We start from the raw sequence: 18,928 nt of genomic DNA, 5'->3' as shown, positions 1-18,928 counted from the left end.
TGAAGAAATAATAGATAAAACCCACAAGAAAAAGATGTTACATTATTTCTTTCTGAATATTTGCACATTATTGAATAGGATAATTGAAACTTATTTCATCAAATATTCCAATTACACTCAGTTCTTATTTCAATGTTTAGAATGCTGAACATATTCTACCTCCTATTAACAAAAAATATACTTCAAATGAGGCATTTTAGCTGTCAACTTTAAAATGTGCAAAAGAACACACGGTTTTTCAAAATTACATTAGAACACACACAAACAACACGGCTGATGTAATAATGTGCACAACAAACCCCATGACACACATTTACCCGTGTAACAAACTTGCGTGTATATCCCTGAATTTAAAATTTAAAAAAAGGCAAACAAACAAAAATGCTGAAGTTCACCGACTTAGCCAAGCAGAGTGCTCTTAGGTCTGAGAGACATAATTTAAGCTGCAAATAGTGCATGGGCAAATTTCATATACCGGTGAATTTTGGATGGCCTAAGTACCTAGCTACCAAGTGACATGATGCCTGGTGGGGGTGGGGGGGATGATCTGCTTATTTTCTTAAGAATTTGCCATTTTAGTGATATATAAAAAAGTACAGCAGCCAGTGTGGTCAGTTTTCCAGTTATGCCCTCTCCTGGTAACATTGAAACTGTTAGAGAAGCATTTGAACGGCGAGTATGAAGGCACAGAAGGAGATCGAGTTTAAAACAAGAAAAGCTAAGGAAATGAGAATGTGAGCACAGGATTACTGTGGCTTTGTGAACTCTTCTTGTCCTGACCTCTAGGTAGGATTAATCATGTACTTTGTGCGGACACCCTGTGAGTGGGGGATGGATGCCATTTCAGCCACCCTGACATTCCTGTGGGAAGTGGTGGGTTACGTGGAGGGCCTCTTCTTCAAAGATCTCAAGCAGACAATGAAGAAGGAGCAGTGCGAGGTGAAGCTCCTGGTGACTGCTTCAATGCCAGGTAAGCCACTACTACTTTTGGGTAATGCAACTATAAAAAAAAAAAATTAAAAATAGCCCTTTGAAAGACTAAGAGGCTCTTTCATTCATGAGAAAACGTTCAGAGTTCTTAACCCCCAGTATTGAGTGCTTCAAAGAATTTTTGTTTAATATAATCAGAAGAAATACAATAGACCCTTTAGAAAGTCAATAGTTGCCAGCTGAAAAGGGAGACATCAGAACTGAGATCTGCATGAATCAGTCCTTGAAGGACTGCCAAGGTTGAAGATTTATTTAAGTCTATCGCAGAGAGCCAGCTGAACTGAAAGCTTTTTTGAGTGAGTTTTTGGCAGTGGAAGGAGAATAATATTGTTTGCATGGCATGGACTCCAGTCCTTTGTAAACTCCATGAGAGAGGGCTTTATGAAAAATTGGAGAAGGGAAGAGCAGGAAGAAGGAGCATTACAAAAGAACATGAAGCGTGATGTAAACTCAAGATACGCTTCCTTTTCACTTCAAATAGCTTGTTTTGCCTTAAGACAAAGATTTTGACAATTCTTTATCCTTGTGCAGTGACTAAGAAAATTTGAAATAATGCATGTATTGAAATAAAAGAGAAAGACAGAATTACATAGAGATGAGAACACAGGTTCTTGCAGTGAAGAAGCCTGCATTTAAATCATAGCACTGTCGTTTATTAGTCATATAACTAGTAATAACTGTGAAGGAGTACATCATTTATCAATGCTTTCTTTTCCCCTGTATAAAATAGGGATATAATTCATACTTCCCAATTGTGAGGAATAAATGAGTTGAGATATGTGAAATACTTGCTGCCATACCTGGCTTATGATAAGCATTCAATAAATGGTAATTGTGTATGTATAGTTCTGTAGATTATCCCAAAAAAAGTGATCAGTTTTTATTATAGCAAAGAAACTCCTATTGTTTTTAACATATTTGAAAACAACTCACTAAAAATCAAGGTGTATCATAATGTTCACAAAGATTTGTAATTACTGAATGAAGTAGAATAAATATTACCTCAATCAGCCAAGAAGAATACAGAAAATGTGGCTTTAAGCTACATTTCAGGTATTCATTTGGGTTTTGCTAATATTTCTGTTTTTATTTTCTTAACCTTTATTGCCTGGTCACCTCATCTAGAAAACAGGAATGTATTAGTTGTTGCTATGCTTGAGGTTGAATTCTAACTCTTCCACTAAATAAATGTGTCTCTTTGAGTAAGTTATTCCATTTCTCTTTTTCCTCATTTGTAAGATAAAAATCATATTACCATATTATGGGGTTGCTGTGAGATTTAAATACAATTATGCACATAAAATACAGGTAGAAGTATGGGGAACTCAGCAGGTACGGTGGCTCAATCTGTAATCCCAGCATTTTGGGAGGCTGAGGCAGGTGGATTGCTTGTGGTCAGGAGATAGAGACCAGCCTGGGCAATGTGGCAAAATCCCATCTCTACTAAAAATAAAAATGTACAAAAAGTATTAGAACGCCATACATGGTACCTATCATTTTAAATAAGTGAATATATTTAAAATATATATGTATTAAACTTAAACTTCCAGGTTAAAAATAAATAAAATAAAAGCAATTGACAGTAAAAACATCAGTTTATTGATAATATTTTAATATTTTATGCTTTTAAATGCAAATTTTCCTATAGTAAATTCAGTTTATTATTATTTTTATCTTTTGTAGGTACCAAAACCTTGGTAGTTCATGGACAGAATGAGTGTGATATTCCAACCCAGTTACCAGTGCATGAAGACACTCAATTTGAAGCCCTATTGAAGGTAGAAATGACTTTTAACTGAACAATGCTTATGGTCACCTCGCTGAAGATCCATTTTAGAATAAAATGGCATTTTTCTGTCTTTAAATGGATGTATGCATTTCTTTACTCTTCTAAAATCTGCTCTACTATTATTTCCTTATGATTTTTCCTTCCATAATTTTCCACACTTCTACTGACTTTATTTGAGAAACTTTAAATAATCCAATTTTCAGGAACATAGTTCTGGGCCCAAATGTAAGTAGAAGAGACTTCTGGAAAAAAAAACTTTTCCAAACTTGTGCATCTTATTTCATTAGAAAGAGTCATTACTCCTCATTTTGGCTTCACTCAGATATCTCCAGAGAATTTCTAAGACCCAACTTCAACAACTACTCCATTTTTATACTCATGATGAATGGTAGGATAGCAGGAAGGCAAATGAAGTATATTCAAACGCTGCCTTCACCAAAACCACTGTGACCTAAATCAAGTGATGGAACTTCTCTAGTCTCAGTTTCATTTTCAACAGTACTGAGATACTAGTTCAGGTTATACAAGTTATCTACACCTAGTATATATTATATAATGTGCACAGCACATGGTAGTTTATATTATTCCTAAATATTTCTCTAAACATGCTTTCTTCCTGATGCTGAGACCAGTAGGTGCCACTGTTCCTCCATAGTCCATCACTAAGTCTGAACTATAATTGTACATCTTTGGGCACTATGAGAGCAGACAGTTTATATTACATTATCAGTCTTTATCATACCATTATTTGGATAACTCTGTGTGTGTATATATGCAGTCATGTATGTGTGTGTATATATGTGTGTATGTATATATACATATATACACATACATATCTAATGTATACAATTTATATAAGATATCAATATATGTAAAATCCTTGCAAGAGTTTACCTTGTTTTTTGAAATTTGTATCTGTCAACTTACTACCTAGCTCATAATATCTTCTTGATAAACATTTATTAAAATTTGTTGCTATTGTTCTAGGAGTGTCTGGAGTTTTTTAATATCCCAGAATCCCAGTCAACACATTATTTTCTTATGGATAAACGATGGAACCTTATCCACTACAATAAGGTGAGACACCAGTAATGACAACCCCCACTGAGTTATGCCAAAGGCTCATCATGCCTTCCTGAAGGTGGCTCACAATCAGGGAGGCATCACTGTTTAGAGGGTAATAACAGTATGGCCACCTGGGTCACACCATCTTACTGTCAATGGGGCTTTCAACTGGCGACTTGCTACCCTTCAGTTTTCTTGTGTGTAAAATGAAGGTAATGATAATGGTATCCATGCTAGAGCAGTCGTAATAGTTAAATGAGATAAGCCAGATAAGACACTTAGTTATTGATCATTATTACATCTCAGTGAAATATTACATTGCCCGTATAATACACGTGTGTGTCTATTTGGAAGTTGAATGTGTTCTGCATCTCTTTTCTATCATATTAAGCATGACCATGGTGACCTGATCCAATGAGCAGAAGGGGCCTCAGGATGCCCACTGACATCACTTTACAGTGATCTTCCAGAGTGTTGTTTAGTAAATTGCTTTTGGCTGCGTTTTTCCTGACATAGCATCCTAGTGCTTAGACCTTTGGGTAAAGACGAAATGAGAATAAATGTTTAATCTTTTGAACTCTTTTTTTTTTTTTTTTTTTTTTTTGTCTCTTTGTGTAATCCACACAGACCTATGTTCGAGATATCTATCCTTTCCGGAGGTCAGTATCTCCCCAGCTGAACCTTGTACATATGCATCCAGAGAAGGGACAGGAGCTCATTCAGAAACAGGTGTCTGACCATATCAGTTTTACTCCATGGTTTTGTCATGTTGTTAAAGTAGGTATCTGTTAATATGTTGCCAACTTTGAGATTCTACGATTCCATTATGAACCTCTCTGGAGAGAGTAGCTGGCCCTTACTCAATAAATTGTTCCCCAAAATAGTGTGTTAAGATTTATAAATTGGATGATTGCATAAAAGTATCAAGACATGCTCATTTGGAGTAATGATGAATTATTGAGTATAAACAATAGAAATCTTCTAATTTATGTACCTATTATTTTCTAAATGTAAATTTTCATTTCACGTTTCTGTAAAATCGGATTGGAAACACCCATAATGTAGCTATTTAAGTTATCCCAGTGGTTTATACTAGCAGGCTACAAAGTAAAAGAGGTCACTCTAGTATGCCTTAAAAAAAAAAAAAACGTTAAACTAAAGTTCAAGGAATTGGACTTCGTCCCAGCTCTGCCTCTGACCAGGAATCTGACCTGGGGCATGTTATTAATTTATCTTGAAACAGGAAGATATAGTCTAGCAGCTGTATTTAGGTTTAAGTTTGAAGAGCAGAATAATCATAATATCTAATCTCAAATCAGACTTCAAGCTTAAGGAAAGTCACTATTCTGCATGCAAAATATAGCTTTAGTATACAATTCTAAAAAGATACAATTTTAATATTGCCTATTTATTACATTCATTTTTTAAATAAAATTTCTAAAGAATTTCAGGATACTTGATCATTTCAATTTTCTGTACATATCAAGCATAATAATTTGGCATCAAACTATCCAAAAATATATGAATTGAGTGAGAATCGCATAGAATTAGACCACTTAAGTACTTAAAAATATACCTACCATTAACTGCCTACATTGAATTTAAAAGAAAGAAAATACTGAATGTGTTGCAAGGTGTGAGATTTTGGGCAAAACTGTTAGATCTTAAATACCAAGAATTTCTGAAACAATTCTCCCCAAATTATCCCAGCCTATGATTTTGGGATAAGATAATTAAAACCCTAATCAATAATGATTAGAGAGAGTGAGAGTGAGTGAGTGAGTGTGTGTGTGTGTGTGTGTGTGTGTGTTTTCATGTTTAAGAATATGTTCTCAAAGAATGCCATCAAATGGAGCTCTTGCTCTGACACTTCAAGTTAGAGTCTTAAGACTTCTAAGTTCCTTGGGGAGATTATAAGATGGAGGCTTTATGAGTCTGGCTCAGAAGTTTCCTCAGTAGCTACTCACTGCATATAAACTTCCTAATCATCAAGAGAAAAGGACCTAAGAACCAAGAGCCCCATGTGTAAGCCATCTACACTCAGGGCACCAATCAAGGACTTACGAGTTTCTATCCCAAGATAGGTTTTTCCTGGATCTCACTTCAGTCTTTTTTCTTTTTAAAGACAAACCTGAAACTCCCAGGAAAGAGCTTAAGGCATTGGTGGCAATGGTAGAAGCAAGTGAAATAGACTGACTGGCTCCTCATTAATGAAAATCTTCCATATTATGGCATCCAAACAAATGGGCTCTATTTAATACTGAACTGTTCTTGACAATGCTTGCTTTATGCTCCTCTCCAGCCTAAAACTCCATAAGGAACATTTCCTTCTGTAAAGTAGGCAGAAGGAAGTGAGAGGCAATTAAGTGTTGTTTGCTCTTTCTTGTGGTAAAGTGGAAAAAAACCCATATTTCTCTCTCATTTCACTTCTCCCACTTTATCAACCCAGTTTGCCATTAAAGATTTTCCTTCAGTTTCTTCACTCTGTAATTCTGGAGTTTCTAATTTTGCTTTTTGTCTCCTCCTGCTTCTGTTTCCCCAGGTGTTCACTCGGAAGCTGGAGGAAGTAGGGCGGGTGTTGTTTCTCATCTCCCTAACCCAGAAGATACCCACAGCCCACAAACAGTCCCACGTCTCCATGCTTCAAGAAGACCTCCTCCGCCTGCCCTCTTTCCCTCGAAGTGCGATTGATGCTGAGTTTTCACTCTTCAGTGATCCTCAAGGTATCAAACAAAGAAGCACAGCCTCTCTGGGGCTTTTTCTAATGTCTTTGTTTTGTCCTTAACTGGAGAGCATCTGAATCATCAGACACTGCTATAAAACCAGTGGTTCTCAGACTTGAGTGTGCACAAGAGACCCCTGGAGGACTTGCTGAAACACAGATTGCTGGACCCCACCCTCCGCCTCCGGGTTTCAGGATGGGGCCCAAGAACTAGCATTGCTAACAAGTTCTCAGGTGATGCTGATGCTGCTATCCCAAAGTTTGAGAACCACTGCTCTAAGCTAATCATCAGCAATTGAAGCGTGGGTAGGATGGCATTGTTAGGGTAGGGGAATACTTCAGTAAGCAAAAGCCAGTAATTCTATGAGTTCAAAAAGAGGCAAAACTCATGTAGGGTGACAGAAATCGGAACAGTGGTTGCCTCTGGACTTGGAGGGAATGAATTTCCTGGAAAGGGTCAGAAGGGTGATGAAAATTGTCTATATATTGATTGAGTGTTGCTTACATGAATGCCTAGTGCGTATTTTTGTCAAAATCCAATGAACTACATTTAAGATCTGTGTATTTTACTCTAAATAATACCTCATTTGAGAGCAAGAGACAGAGTTACAGAAAGAGACCCACTTTGGAGCCTCATTCTGTTACTCAGTTATTAATTTGAGAAAATTTACTTAAATTAGCATCCCTATGCTTTATCGTCCTCATCCAGAAGCTTCAGACAGCTGGGGCAAGGTGACTCACGCCTGTAATTCCAGCACTTTAGGAGGCCCAGGTGGGTGAATCACTTGAGGTCAGGCATTCAAGACTAGCCTGGCCAACATGGTGAAACCCTGTCTGTACTAAAAATACAAAAAAAAAAAATATTATCTGGGCATGGTGGCAGGCACCTGTAATCTCAGTCACTCAGGGATCTGAAGCATGAGAATCACTTGAACCCAGGAGATGGAGTTTGCAGTGAGTTGAGATTGCGCCACTACACTCCAGACTGGGTGACAGACCAAGAATCCATCTCAAAAAAAAAAGCTTCAGCTTCATCAGGATTAGAAAGAACTCTAGTCTCTGACCATTAATTAAAAGATCAAGCAATAGTCTCATCCCTGCCATTTTCTAGCTGGAATAATTTATTTTTCTCAAACCAACAGCTTATTTAGCAGTAAAATGCTGCTAATGCCTGCCCTGTCTTACCCACGGTTAGTTAAAGAGGTGATGTTGAAAGTCCACAGAGAAACCAGAAGTGCTGTATCAAAGCCAGTAATACTGTGCTGGAAAGCATTTCAGCAGTAGATCTTCACATCCTGGAGCTGAAACAAACGGAGAACAGCAGTGCCTCGGGTTTGATCACCTCACATGCTGACAGGATTGGTGTGGGGCTAATTCTGTCTCTGCTGTTTCATGTTCTCACAGCTGGAAAGGAACTGTTTGGCCTCGACACTCTTCAGAAAAGCTTGTGGATCCAGCTCCTGGAGGAAATGTTCCTGGGCATGCCAAGCGAGTTTCCATGGGGAGACGAAATCATGCTTTTCCTCAATGTTTTTAATGGGGCTCTGATCCTCCATCCAGAAGACAGTGCCCTGCTTAGGCAGTACGCTGCCACTGTCATCAACACCGCGGTGCACTTCAACCACCTCTTCTCTCTCAGCGGCTACCAGTGGATCCTCCCCACTATGCTGCAGGTACCCAGAACCTCCTCTCCCCAACCAGAAAATTAGCATGAGTACTGCTCATGTCTAGCAGTTCAACCAGATCTGTACTGAAACTATTTAATGATGGAGTTATCATCTTCTTTTATGACAACAGAAGGCAACAAATGAAATACCCCCATAAATTTGCAAGAGGTCACGATATTCCCTTCTACCGTGAGAGCCCCTAGAATTGGGATATGCTTTCCCATTTCTTCTAGGACAGTGGTTCTTAAGGTGTAGTCTCTGGGTCAGCAGCATCAGCATCAACTGGAAACTTGTTGGAAATGTACATTCTGACCAGGTGTGGTGGCTCACACCTGTAATGCCAGCACTTTGGGAGGCCAAGGTGGGAGAGTCTCTTGAAGTGGGGAGCTCAAGACTAGCTTGGGCAACATACCAAGACCCCATCTCTATAAAAAAGATCCCAATTTTTAAGAAAAAGAAATGCACATTCTTGGGGCCCATCTCATGTCTACTGAATCAGAAACTCAGAGATCAGGTCCCAGTAATTTGTGTTTTTAACAAGACCTTCAAGTGGTTTTGATGCCCTAAAACAGGAGGCCCCTACCTACAGGCCATGGACCAATACTGGTCCATGACCTATAAGGAACCTCCACTCCTAGATTCTCATAGGAGCCAGAACCCTATTGTGAACTGTGCATGCGCGGCATCTAGGTTGCATGCTCCTGAATCTAATGCCTGATGATCTGAGGTGGAAGAGTTTCATCTCAAAACCATCCCACCTGCCAACCCTGGTCCGTAACATAATTGTCTTCCACGAAACCAGTCCCTGGTGCCAAAAAGGTTGGGGACCGCTGTCCTAGAAAGTTTGAGAACCACTGTTTCTGAGTCACATGTATGGCAAGTGTTTAGCTGATATTTCTCCCAAGAGATTCCCTGACCTCTAACTGAATAGAGATTTTCATAGACAGTAAATGTGGTGTGATGGGATTGGAGAAGGTAATTTAGCAGGAACATTTTTTATTTATTCATGTCTAATATATAGCTGACTATGTTTAGGAGTATGGAATAAAATCAGATGGGCCCAGGGGTTCATCATAATTCTCTATTTTTAAGGAAGTTTCTATAAAAATTATGAACACAGCCAGCACATACTTACACAAAGTGAAGTTTGCTCAACCTATGGGGGTGAGAGAGTTACTGTCACAGGACTCCACCATTTTTAGATAGTTGCAGTTTTCTCTATTTTTTAGTAACTTTTTGTTTTTACTGATTACCCAAAGCAAGTATGTTCATTACAAAATTCAAAAGATAAAGTTTAAAGAGAAAATAAGGTTCACTTAAAATCCTTTCTCCCAGGTAATCATTGTTTATACTTCCAAATTCTGGCACTCTTTCACACACACACACACCCCACAGGATTATATTATATTTTCAAGTTTTATTCCATGGTTTGTATGTACAAATCACTTAACCAACCAATATTTATGAATAAGTTGTTTCAAATTTTCCACTGTTAAAACCAATCTGGCAGCAGGCATTCTTATAGATGCATGTTTATACATATGTCTAGTCCTTTCCTTGAGATAAATTCCTAGTCACAAACTTTCTGGAAAAAAAAAGTATATTTAGATTTTTAGGATTTTGATGTGTGTTACTAAATTTATCTGGAGAAAGTTTATACCATGTTACATTCCCTCTCTACCAGTTTATGAAGTTAGCCATTTCCTCCACCCTTCCCATGACCATGAGTCTTAAAAGCAAATACAACTTTGATACTTTATTAAGGCATTTTTTGAACACTGGGCATTTTTTGTTAGGTGTACTCCGACTATGAAAGCAACCCCCAGTTGCGTCAAGCCATCGAGTTCGCCTGTCATCAGTTTTACATTCTACACCGGAAGCCCTTTGTGCTCCAGCTGTTTGCCAGTGTGGCCCCTCTCCTGGAATTTCCAGTAAGTAAGCTCTGTGGGCGGGGAGGGGGAAAAGACCAACAAAAGGAGAAAAGCGAATCATTTATTAGAGCGTACTGTGGCAAGGGAATTGGCTACCATCACTTGTGTTTCGGCAGCGATGCAGAGGCAGGCAGAGGAATGCAAAAGCTGTACAGTGAAAAAAAAAGCGGATGCTGCAGTTATGTTCTAATTAAAGCTATTGGTGAAGCTGCAGCTGAGCTAACTAGTTGTGGGGCATCTTATACAATGGGTTAGGGGTGAATATTGGGCTTTCTCTTGTTTGTCCTAAGTTGGAAGCGGGGACAAAAATTAGGAAAGCTCTCAGTTATTATGCAAGTCCTGGTTACTTTGGGTCAATTGTTAAAGGGATTATTGTTTGGTTACCACTGGAGCTAGTGGTCTGACATCCTATAAACCTGACTTAGGATGGATTCATGGGCTGGTTATTGTAGACAATTGGTTGGTTTCCTGAGCAAGTTGCTGCAGGTTGTGGGTCAAAGTTTTATTTTTATATATGGTCTGGTCATTGTCAGTTTGTATATTCAGTCTCTCAGCTCTCTTTCTTTAACCAATGGGATGTGCATATCATAAATAATTTTTCTTTCAACAATTCTCTTCAACATTCCTCTTCAGCTTTCATCTCAGATCCTAACATGTAAATAGACCAACTCTCCAGTTTTTAAATATTCAATTCATAAAAGAGATGGAAAGTAGAAAATGGTAAAAGGAAAGTTTTCCAAGTCTCATTCCTTTTTGTCACTCTCTACCACCTGCCCTGCTTTGTTTTTCTTTTTCTTTAGAGAATGTACCACCATATCACGTTATATGTATTTGTTTCATTAACATGAATTTCTACCACACTCAACCAATATAATTTAATCTTCATGAAAACAAGATCTTTGCATGTTTTTGCCTTTGCTTGTTTGTTTGGCTTTAGTTATTGTGATATTGTTATTTTATTTGTATTTTGGTTTTGGTTTTCTATAACCTCAGTGCATAGCCTGGTGCCTGGCACAGAAGAACTTCATAAGGATTTATTGTTTCAATGAATGATTCAAAGTCATTTTAAATAGATTTGAAATTGTAGGTGTCTCCATGTGGAGATACATTATCAAAGAAGACCTGTGAAATTCCCAGGGTTGTTAGTTAAAATAAGCATATGTTCCCCAAACATATTCATAGTATTCAACCAATCAATTATAGAAATATCATTAGTTATACCATCTTAGATTAAGGGAACCATTAATATGAACTTTTTGAAGTTCATATATTGCTGTATTTTTATGAATTTTTATAAATACTTCTTTTATTCCAGATTAGAATTTAATAAATTCCTTAAAAGTCAGGTGTACCACTCCAAAATCATACCACAGCATTGCTGATGCAGAATTATATAAGCTGAATTCCAGACAGATATTGTACTTGTTTCTGGTGATAGCATTTATAAAACTTGAATTCCTATCAAGCTATAGTTGTACTGTGGTGGGAGTCAATAAACTAAAATTGTTTTTCTTTATCAGGATGCTGCTAATAACGGACCCAGCAAAGGTGTGTCAGCTCAGTGCCTGTTTGACTTGCTGCAGTCCCTAGAGGGAGAGACCACTGACATATTAGACATCTTAGAGCTGGTCAAAGCTGAGAAGCCTCTTAAGTCATTAGGTAAAAGTGAAACTTGCTTTGACATTCTTTTTCTCATTGCAATTGTTATATATATATATTATACACAGATATACATACATATATGTGTGTATAACTAAATCAAAATAGCAAAAATAAATGCAACAGTAGAAATTGAATGAGAACATTTTTTTTCTTAAATTTTTTATGAATCCCTAAGAGTAAAGAATTCTCTGCCATGAAAACTGTATTAAAATGATGCTCAGTAGACCACTGCTCCAGTACTGCAGTTTTCAGAAAGTTGGATTATTTTGGGTAATTCTAAGTAAATAACCCTCCAAAATGGTCTTTTATTATCATGGAATAATAATATTATCTAGTTCTATCATGTAGAACTAGAGATAACTCAAGGTTAGAGCCTCATGTTTTACCTTTGACAATTTAAATGCCCTTCAATGTCATCTATTACCTGAGATTTTTTTTAAGCACTCCAAAAACGTACTTTTATTTTACATCTGATCGTTCAAAACTAGAAAACAGAATTTTATTCCCTTGAGATGAAGAAATTAATAGTCTTCACAGTTTAAGAATAAAATCTAACAATAAAAAGCTATAGTATATACTTGAATGATAACATTAGGAGTAATACATTCTTCTTTATCTCCTGCTGAATCCACTGTGATTGTTTGTCTTTACTTTTTGCTCCTTTAGATTTCTGTTATGGAAATGAAGATCTGACATTTTCTATCAGTGAGGCCATTAAGCTCTGTGTCACTGTGGTGGCGTATGCTCCCGAATCATTCAGAAGGTATCTGCAGCTCTTTATTCTATGCCTCGTTATAAGTAAATATGGCAAAGCAAATAAAATTGAAAAGGTTATGCTGATTAATATTGGTCTGTAACATTCTGACAAGTAAGCTTTTAAAAACTAAATTTAGACCAGTTGTGATGGCTCATGTCTATAATCCCAGCACTCTGAAAGGCTGAGGCAAGAGGATTCCTTTAGCCCAGGAGTTCGAGACCAGCCTGGGCAACATAGTCAGACCCTGTCTCTACAAAAAATTAAAAAATTGGCCAGGCACAGTGGCTCACATCTGTAATCCCAGCACTTTGGGAGGCCGAGGCGGGTGGATCACGAGGTCAAGAGTTCAAAACCATCTTGGCCAACATGGTGAAACCCCATCTCTACTAAAAATACAAAAATTAGCTTGGCATGGTGGTGAGTGCCTGTAGTCCCAGCTACTCAGGAGGCTGAGGCAGGAGAATTGCTTGAACCCAGGAGGCGGATGTTGCAGTGAGCTGAGATCATGCCACTGCACTCCAGCCTGGCGCTGGGTGATGGAGTGAGACAGTCTCAAAAAAAATTAAAAATTAGCCAGGTGTGTTGGTGCATACATGTAGTCACAACTGTTTGGGAGGCTGAGGCGGGAGGATTGCTTAATCCCAGGAGGTCAAGGCTGCAGTGAGCTGTGATTGCACCACTACACTCCAGCCTGGACAACAGAGTAAGACTTTGTCACACACACAAAAAAAAAAAAAAAGAAAGAAAAGAAAAGAAGAAGCAAACTAAGTTTAGGAAACATAGCAGAGACTCTGAAAAACAATAGTAAATCTTCATTCATTTGAAATCCCTTAATTTGGGTTTTGTACGGATGCTAAGCTATTTAGTCTTGTTAGAAAATATTTTCCCTCACAAGTAATGTAAATTAGTAGCAAACAAAATTTCATAACAGATATTTATTTTTAAAAACTCCTTTCAAGGAACAATAAGAATTTCTGTAACACAAAGGGTGAGAATATAAATCTTGCCTTCATTTTGCCAAGTGCAGAGAATTCAAAAGACTCACATGAAGAATGAGTCATTCCAATTCAAAGATGTTGGCTCTGGTCTGAGATTTAAATATGATCTATTAAAAGTTTTACTCTGTTGACAAACTCTTCCAAGAAGAAGGGAGGAGCCAAGCTGACTATGCCCAGTAAATCTTTATCCATTTGCCTGCACCTTAAGCCTGTATCTCTCTCCCATAAGAGACTGAATAAGGGCCAACAGGAGCCAGGATTTATGTTAATTGAACTGTTTTTACTGGAAGGAAACATGAGAATGAGTAAGAAATATTTTTCCGAACATTCTCGACTTTTTGTCTTCTTGAACAAGGGAAGGAGAAACAGTATGCCCGTCTTCAGCCAGGGACTTGGCTGCATCCTTCAGGAGAGCAAAGCTGCAGCATGGTCCTAGTCCCACTTTCCTGCTCTTCCTTTAATACCACAGATCTAGAAAATGTTCCAGAATGGATCAAGTCCTGCATGAAGTTAACTCCAAATCTATTCTATACATGGATGTAAACATCTCTCTACTCTATTTTCCGTTCCAAGTATGTCCAGAATGGAAAATAGAGTAGAGAGAAGTTGTTAACCGGGTATGTCAGAGAGTCTGCAATTGAGACGCTGCAATAATAAAATGCATACAGATTCTCCAAAATCAACATTTCAGCAAGACAGAGAACACCTAAGTTTGACTAAAAAATTCTTTCATTTCAAATTTTACCTAATTTCCATTGAGACATAAAATTCTCTTTCAAGTTAAAATTCAAATGCATTGAAATCAAAAGGAATTAGAGTTCACAATCAAATTTCCTTGTCATTGAGAGTTAAAGGCCAAAGTCTAATATTGTTAAATTAAAGTAGAATTTTTTTTTAATCCTCCCTAATTTTCTGTTCTGCTCAGTTTAAACCAGATGACACCTTCATGTCTCGGTAAGATCAGAATTTCCTTAGCAGCTGTTCCCTGGAATATGGCTCATGGGAATAAGTAACATATTTAACAGGACTTCAACATTTGTAGCAGCAAGTCTCTGTTGTACTTAATTTTTAAAAAGTATTTTATTTAAGTGTAACATTTACATAAAACATTTAAAAATAATAATTTTACAGATCCATGAATGTTCATAACATAATCACATCTACACAACTATCATTAAGATTGAAAAATCACATAGAGGCACTACTATCCTGATTTCTAATATGTTAAATCAGTTTTGCCTATTTCTGAAATCTGTTTAACTGAAATAATATAGTAGCTATTTTGTAATGTTTGACTTCTGTGATTCAGTATTATTTCATGAGATTCATTCGTATAAACATATGTAACAGTAGTTGATACTTTTTTATTCACTTATAATAGTCCATTGTGTAACTGTTTTACAATTTATTTCTTCTCTTGTTATCAAGCATTTGTGTCGTATCTAGTTTGAAAGTATTATAAATAATGCTGCAATGAACGTTTTTGTATATGTCTTTGTATATGATATTTATGCATTTCTGTGGATGGAAATGCTAGGCTAAGTCATGGACTGTGGGTATGTATTGTTTTAGTAGATACTACCAAAAAGTATTCCAAGGTGGTTTCAATTTTCATTCCCACCAACAGTATGTAAATGTTCTAGTACTCTATGGCCTCATCAACACTTTTTATCTTCGGTCTTTTCATTTTGGCTATTTCATTGGGTTATAGTGACAATCATTATCATTTTAATTTCCATTTCCCTCTTGCAAATTAAAAGGTTTGGAAGCTTTTCAGATAAATCCTTACTGAAATTTGGACATCCACTTTTGCAAAGTGCCTATTGAAGTCTTCTGCCATTTTTTTTTTTTTTTTTTTTTTTTTTGAGACAGAGTCTTGCTCTGTTGCCAGGCTGGAGCACAGTGGCGCAATCTCGGCTCACTGCAACCTCTGCCTCCTGGGTTCAAGCGATTCTTCCGCCTCAGCCTCCCAAGTAGCTGGGACTACAGGCGTGTGCCAAACACCCGGTTAATTTTTGTATTTTTAGTAGAGACACGATTTCACCATGTTGGCCAGGATGGTCTCGAGCTCTTGACCTTGTGATCCACCCGCCTTGGCCTCCCAAAGTGCTGGGATTACAGGTGTGAGCCACCACGCCAGGCTGTCTTCTCCCATTTTTAAATGAAGTTACAGTATTTTTAATTTGATATATATGATTTCTTAGTGTTTTCTGTTTAATTAATCATATCATCTGCAAATCATGAGAGCTGTATTTTATCCTTTCAAATTCTTTTTTTTTTTTTTTTTTTTGAGACGGAGTTTCGCTCTTGTTATCCAGGCTGGAGTGCAATGGCGCGATCTCGGCTCACCGCAACCTCCGCCTCCTGGGTTCAGGCAATTCTCCTGCCTCAGCCTCCTGAGTAGCTGGGATTACAGGCACACGCCACCATGCCCAGCTAATTTTTTGTATTTTTAGTAGAGATGGGGTTTCACCATGTTCACCAGGATGGTCTCGATCTCCTGACCTCGTGATCCACCCACCTCAGCCTCCCATAGTGCTGGGATTACAGGCTTGAGCCACCGCGCCCGGCTCAAATTCTTATACACATTATTTCTTTCTCTATCATTAATGTACTGGCTAGAACCTTAATACAAAATTAAATAGAAGTGATGATGGTAGGATCTTTGTCTTATTTCTGATCTCAGAATATGGAGGGGATTTCCAATATTTCATCACTAAGAATAATATTTGCTATAGAATTTTGTTGTAGTATACCAGTAAGATTAAGGAAGTAATTTTATTATTCATTAATAAATTAATTATTAAAGAAGCTGCCTTCTATTCTTAATTTACCTTGAGTTTTCTTATTGATAGATAATGAATATTACCAAATGTTCTTCTTTATTTATAGAGATGATTATGTGATTTTTATTATTTATTTTCTAAGTCTGATAGGTTACACTGATTTATTTTAAAAATTAAAACTTTCCTGCCTCCTTAGAAATAAACTCTAATTGGGTTGTATATTATAATTATTACTTTTCAGTATTGCCAGATTGTGTTTGCAATTTTTTTAGCATTTTTACAACTGTGTTAATGAGAGATATGTCCGTAATTTTTATTTTTTAAAAAGGTCTTATCTAATGAGTTTTATTACTGGAATTGCAGGGAAGTTAGTAATAGAAGATATATTCTAGGTAGCTCTACGTCATTCAAGATAAACCAATTCTGTATACTTACAAAAGTTACAAGTGCTTAAACAAAAAAGATGTCTTGCTTAGCTACTACTTTATTAACTACCCACTGGCAAATGTTTTAGCAGGTTTATTTGTAATCCTCCATTGTTATAAAGTCCTTGTCAGGCTCTAGTATCAAGTATATGAAGATTAAGCTGGACTCATAAAATGAATTGGAATGTGTCTCTCCCAACCCCCTTTTTAAAAAAGCTCCTATTCTCTGCAGAAATTTGGTGCAGATTAGCTTTTTAAAAAAATTTATTTGAAACAGGGTCTCATTCTGTCACCAAGGTTGGAGTGCAGTGTCACGGTCATGGCCCACTGCAGCCTTGACCTCCCAGGCTCAAGCAATCCTCCCACCTCAGCCTTCCAAGTAATGGGACTACAAGTGGGTGCCTTTACAGCCTGCTAATTTTTTTTTTTTTTTTTTTTTTTTTTTTTTGAGCAATAAAGCCTCAGTGTGTTGCCCAGGCTGGTTTCCAGTTCCTGAGCTCAAGTGGTCCTCCCACCTCAGCCTCCCAAAGTACTGGGGTTACAGGCTTGAGCAACTGTGTCTGGCTCAGAATAGCATTTTGTCTTTTTAAAATATTGAGTATAATTTATACACAAAACTGTAAGTGATGTAGTTTCTGTAGGAACATTTTAAAATTAAAATTCTTTATCCTAATGGTGGCTTTGGTAAGTCACATTTTTCTAGGAATTTTTCTACTTCATTTAAGTACCTAAATTTATTAGTATAAATTTGTTCCTGATATTCTTTTTTTTTCTATTTTTAACGACTATGGGGTTTGTATTGTACTCACTTTTTTATTTCTAATACTGGGAATTTTTGCTCCCTCCCTTTTTTTATTATTATTATTTCCAGAATTTTATTAACAGTTTTCTCTTTACAAAGAACCAGTGTTTGGAGCTTTGTAGTTTTTTGCTATCATAGGTTTATTATCTGCCTTTCTTTCCTTTTTCATCTTTATTATTTTCTACCTTTGACAATTTTTTTTTTAATTTAAAGAAAATATTCCAGCTGGGTGCAGTGGCTCACACCTGGAATCCCAGCACTTTAGGAGGCCAAAGGTGGTGGATTGCATCAGTTCTGGAGTTTGAGGCCAACCTGGATAACATGGCAAAACCCCATCTCTACAAAAAATACAAAAATTAGCTGGGCATGGTGGCGCATGCCTGTGGTCCCAGCTATTGAAGGGGCTGAGATAGGAGGATTGCTTGAGCCCATGTTGAGGCTGCAGTGAGCTGAAATGTACCACTGCACTCCAACTTGGTCAACAGAGCAAGACCCTGTCTCAAAAACTAAATTAATTACTAGTAAAATAAAATAAAAGAGAAAATATTTCATCTTCTACAGACTTTTATCATATCTGTCAAAAAATCAGCATTAGATCTTACTGCACATTTGAATGTAATGTGTCTTTTTCTCTGGCTACTTTTAATATTTTCTCTTTGCTTTGGGTTTTAAGCAGTTTGACTGTGGTGTGCCTAGTTGTGATTTTTCTTTGTATTTATATTTCTTGGGATTCATAGTGTTTCCTGAATATAAAGCTTGATAGCTTTCAACAATTTTAGAAAATTTGACAAATAGCTCTTCAAGTATTACCTCTATCCCATTTTCTCTCCCCTCTCCATTTATGTATGCGTACATTTTTTTCTCCTTAACACTATGCTCTATGTGTGTCTCTTATGTTCTTTTCCGTATTTTCTATCATTTTTCCCCTCTGTTCTTCTGTCTTGATGTTTTCCATTGCTCTTTGTTTCAGTTCACACTCATCTCTTCCTGTGTCTAATTTACTATTAATAAGTATCTTTCAATTTTTTAATTTCAAGTATTTTAGTGATCAGTTCTAGAATTCCTACTTGTTTAATAGATTTCAGAGTTTTGATAAAATTCTCCATTTTATTATCTCTCTTATTTAACATTTTAATCATTGTTTTATAAAAATCTATGTCTGTTAACTTTACTATGTAGATCACTTGTGACCCTGTTTATATTGTCTGTTCCTTTCCTTGGATTTCGATCAGTTGGTTTTAGCAGGACTGGACAATTTTGACTACTGAATATTGCATTTAAAAATGTTAGAAATGCTTTGAGGGTCTACCCGATGTTATCTTCCTCCAAAAATG

At 36.9% G+C, this 18,928-nt stretch overlaps 1 protein-coding gene across 13 annotated transcripts in view; it reads left to right on the top strand.

Moving 5' to 3' along the window:
• Positions 1–18,928, top strand: part of UNC80 (unc-80 homolog, NALCN channel complex subunit) — a 225,708-nt gene that overhangs the window by 160,783 nt on the left and 45,997 nt on the right. For all 13 annotated transcript variants that reach the window (XM_003925592.4, XM_074399089.1, XM_074399092.1 and 10 more), the window contains 9 exons: positions 787–970; positions 2,674–2,768; positions 3,767–3,856; positions 4,472–4,573; positions 6,387–6,567; positions 7,971–8,239; positions 10,030–10,164; positions 11,685–11,823; positions 12,493–12,589. In XM_003925592.4, the coding sequence (XP_003925641.1) occupies positions 787–970; positions 2,674–2,768; positions 3,767–3,856; positions 4,472–4,573; positions 6,387–6,567; positions 7,971–8,239; positions 10,030–10,164; positions 11,685–11,823; positions 12,493–12,589 (1,292 nt within the window). The remainder of the gene's footprint in view (positions 1–786; positions 971–2,673; positions 2,769–3,766; positions 3,857–4,471; positions 4,574–6,386; positions 6,568–7,970; positions 8,240–10,029; positions 10,165–11,684; positions 11,824–12,492; positions 12,590–18,928) is intronic.

This window comes from Saimiri boliviensis, chromosome 5 (genome assembly GCF_048565385.1).
Source record: "Saimiri boliviensis isolate mSaiBol1 chromosome 5, mSaiBol1.pri, whole genome shotgun sequence".
NCBI lineage: Eukaryota > Metazoa > Chordata > Mammalia > Primates > Cebidae > Saimiri > Saimiri boliviensis.
This window is presented reverse-complemented; position numbering and strand designations above follow the sequence as displayed.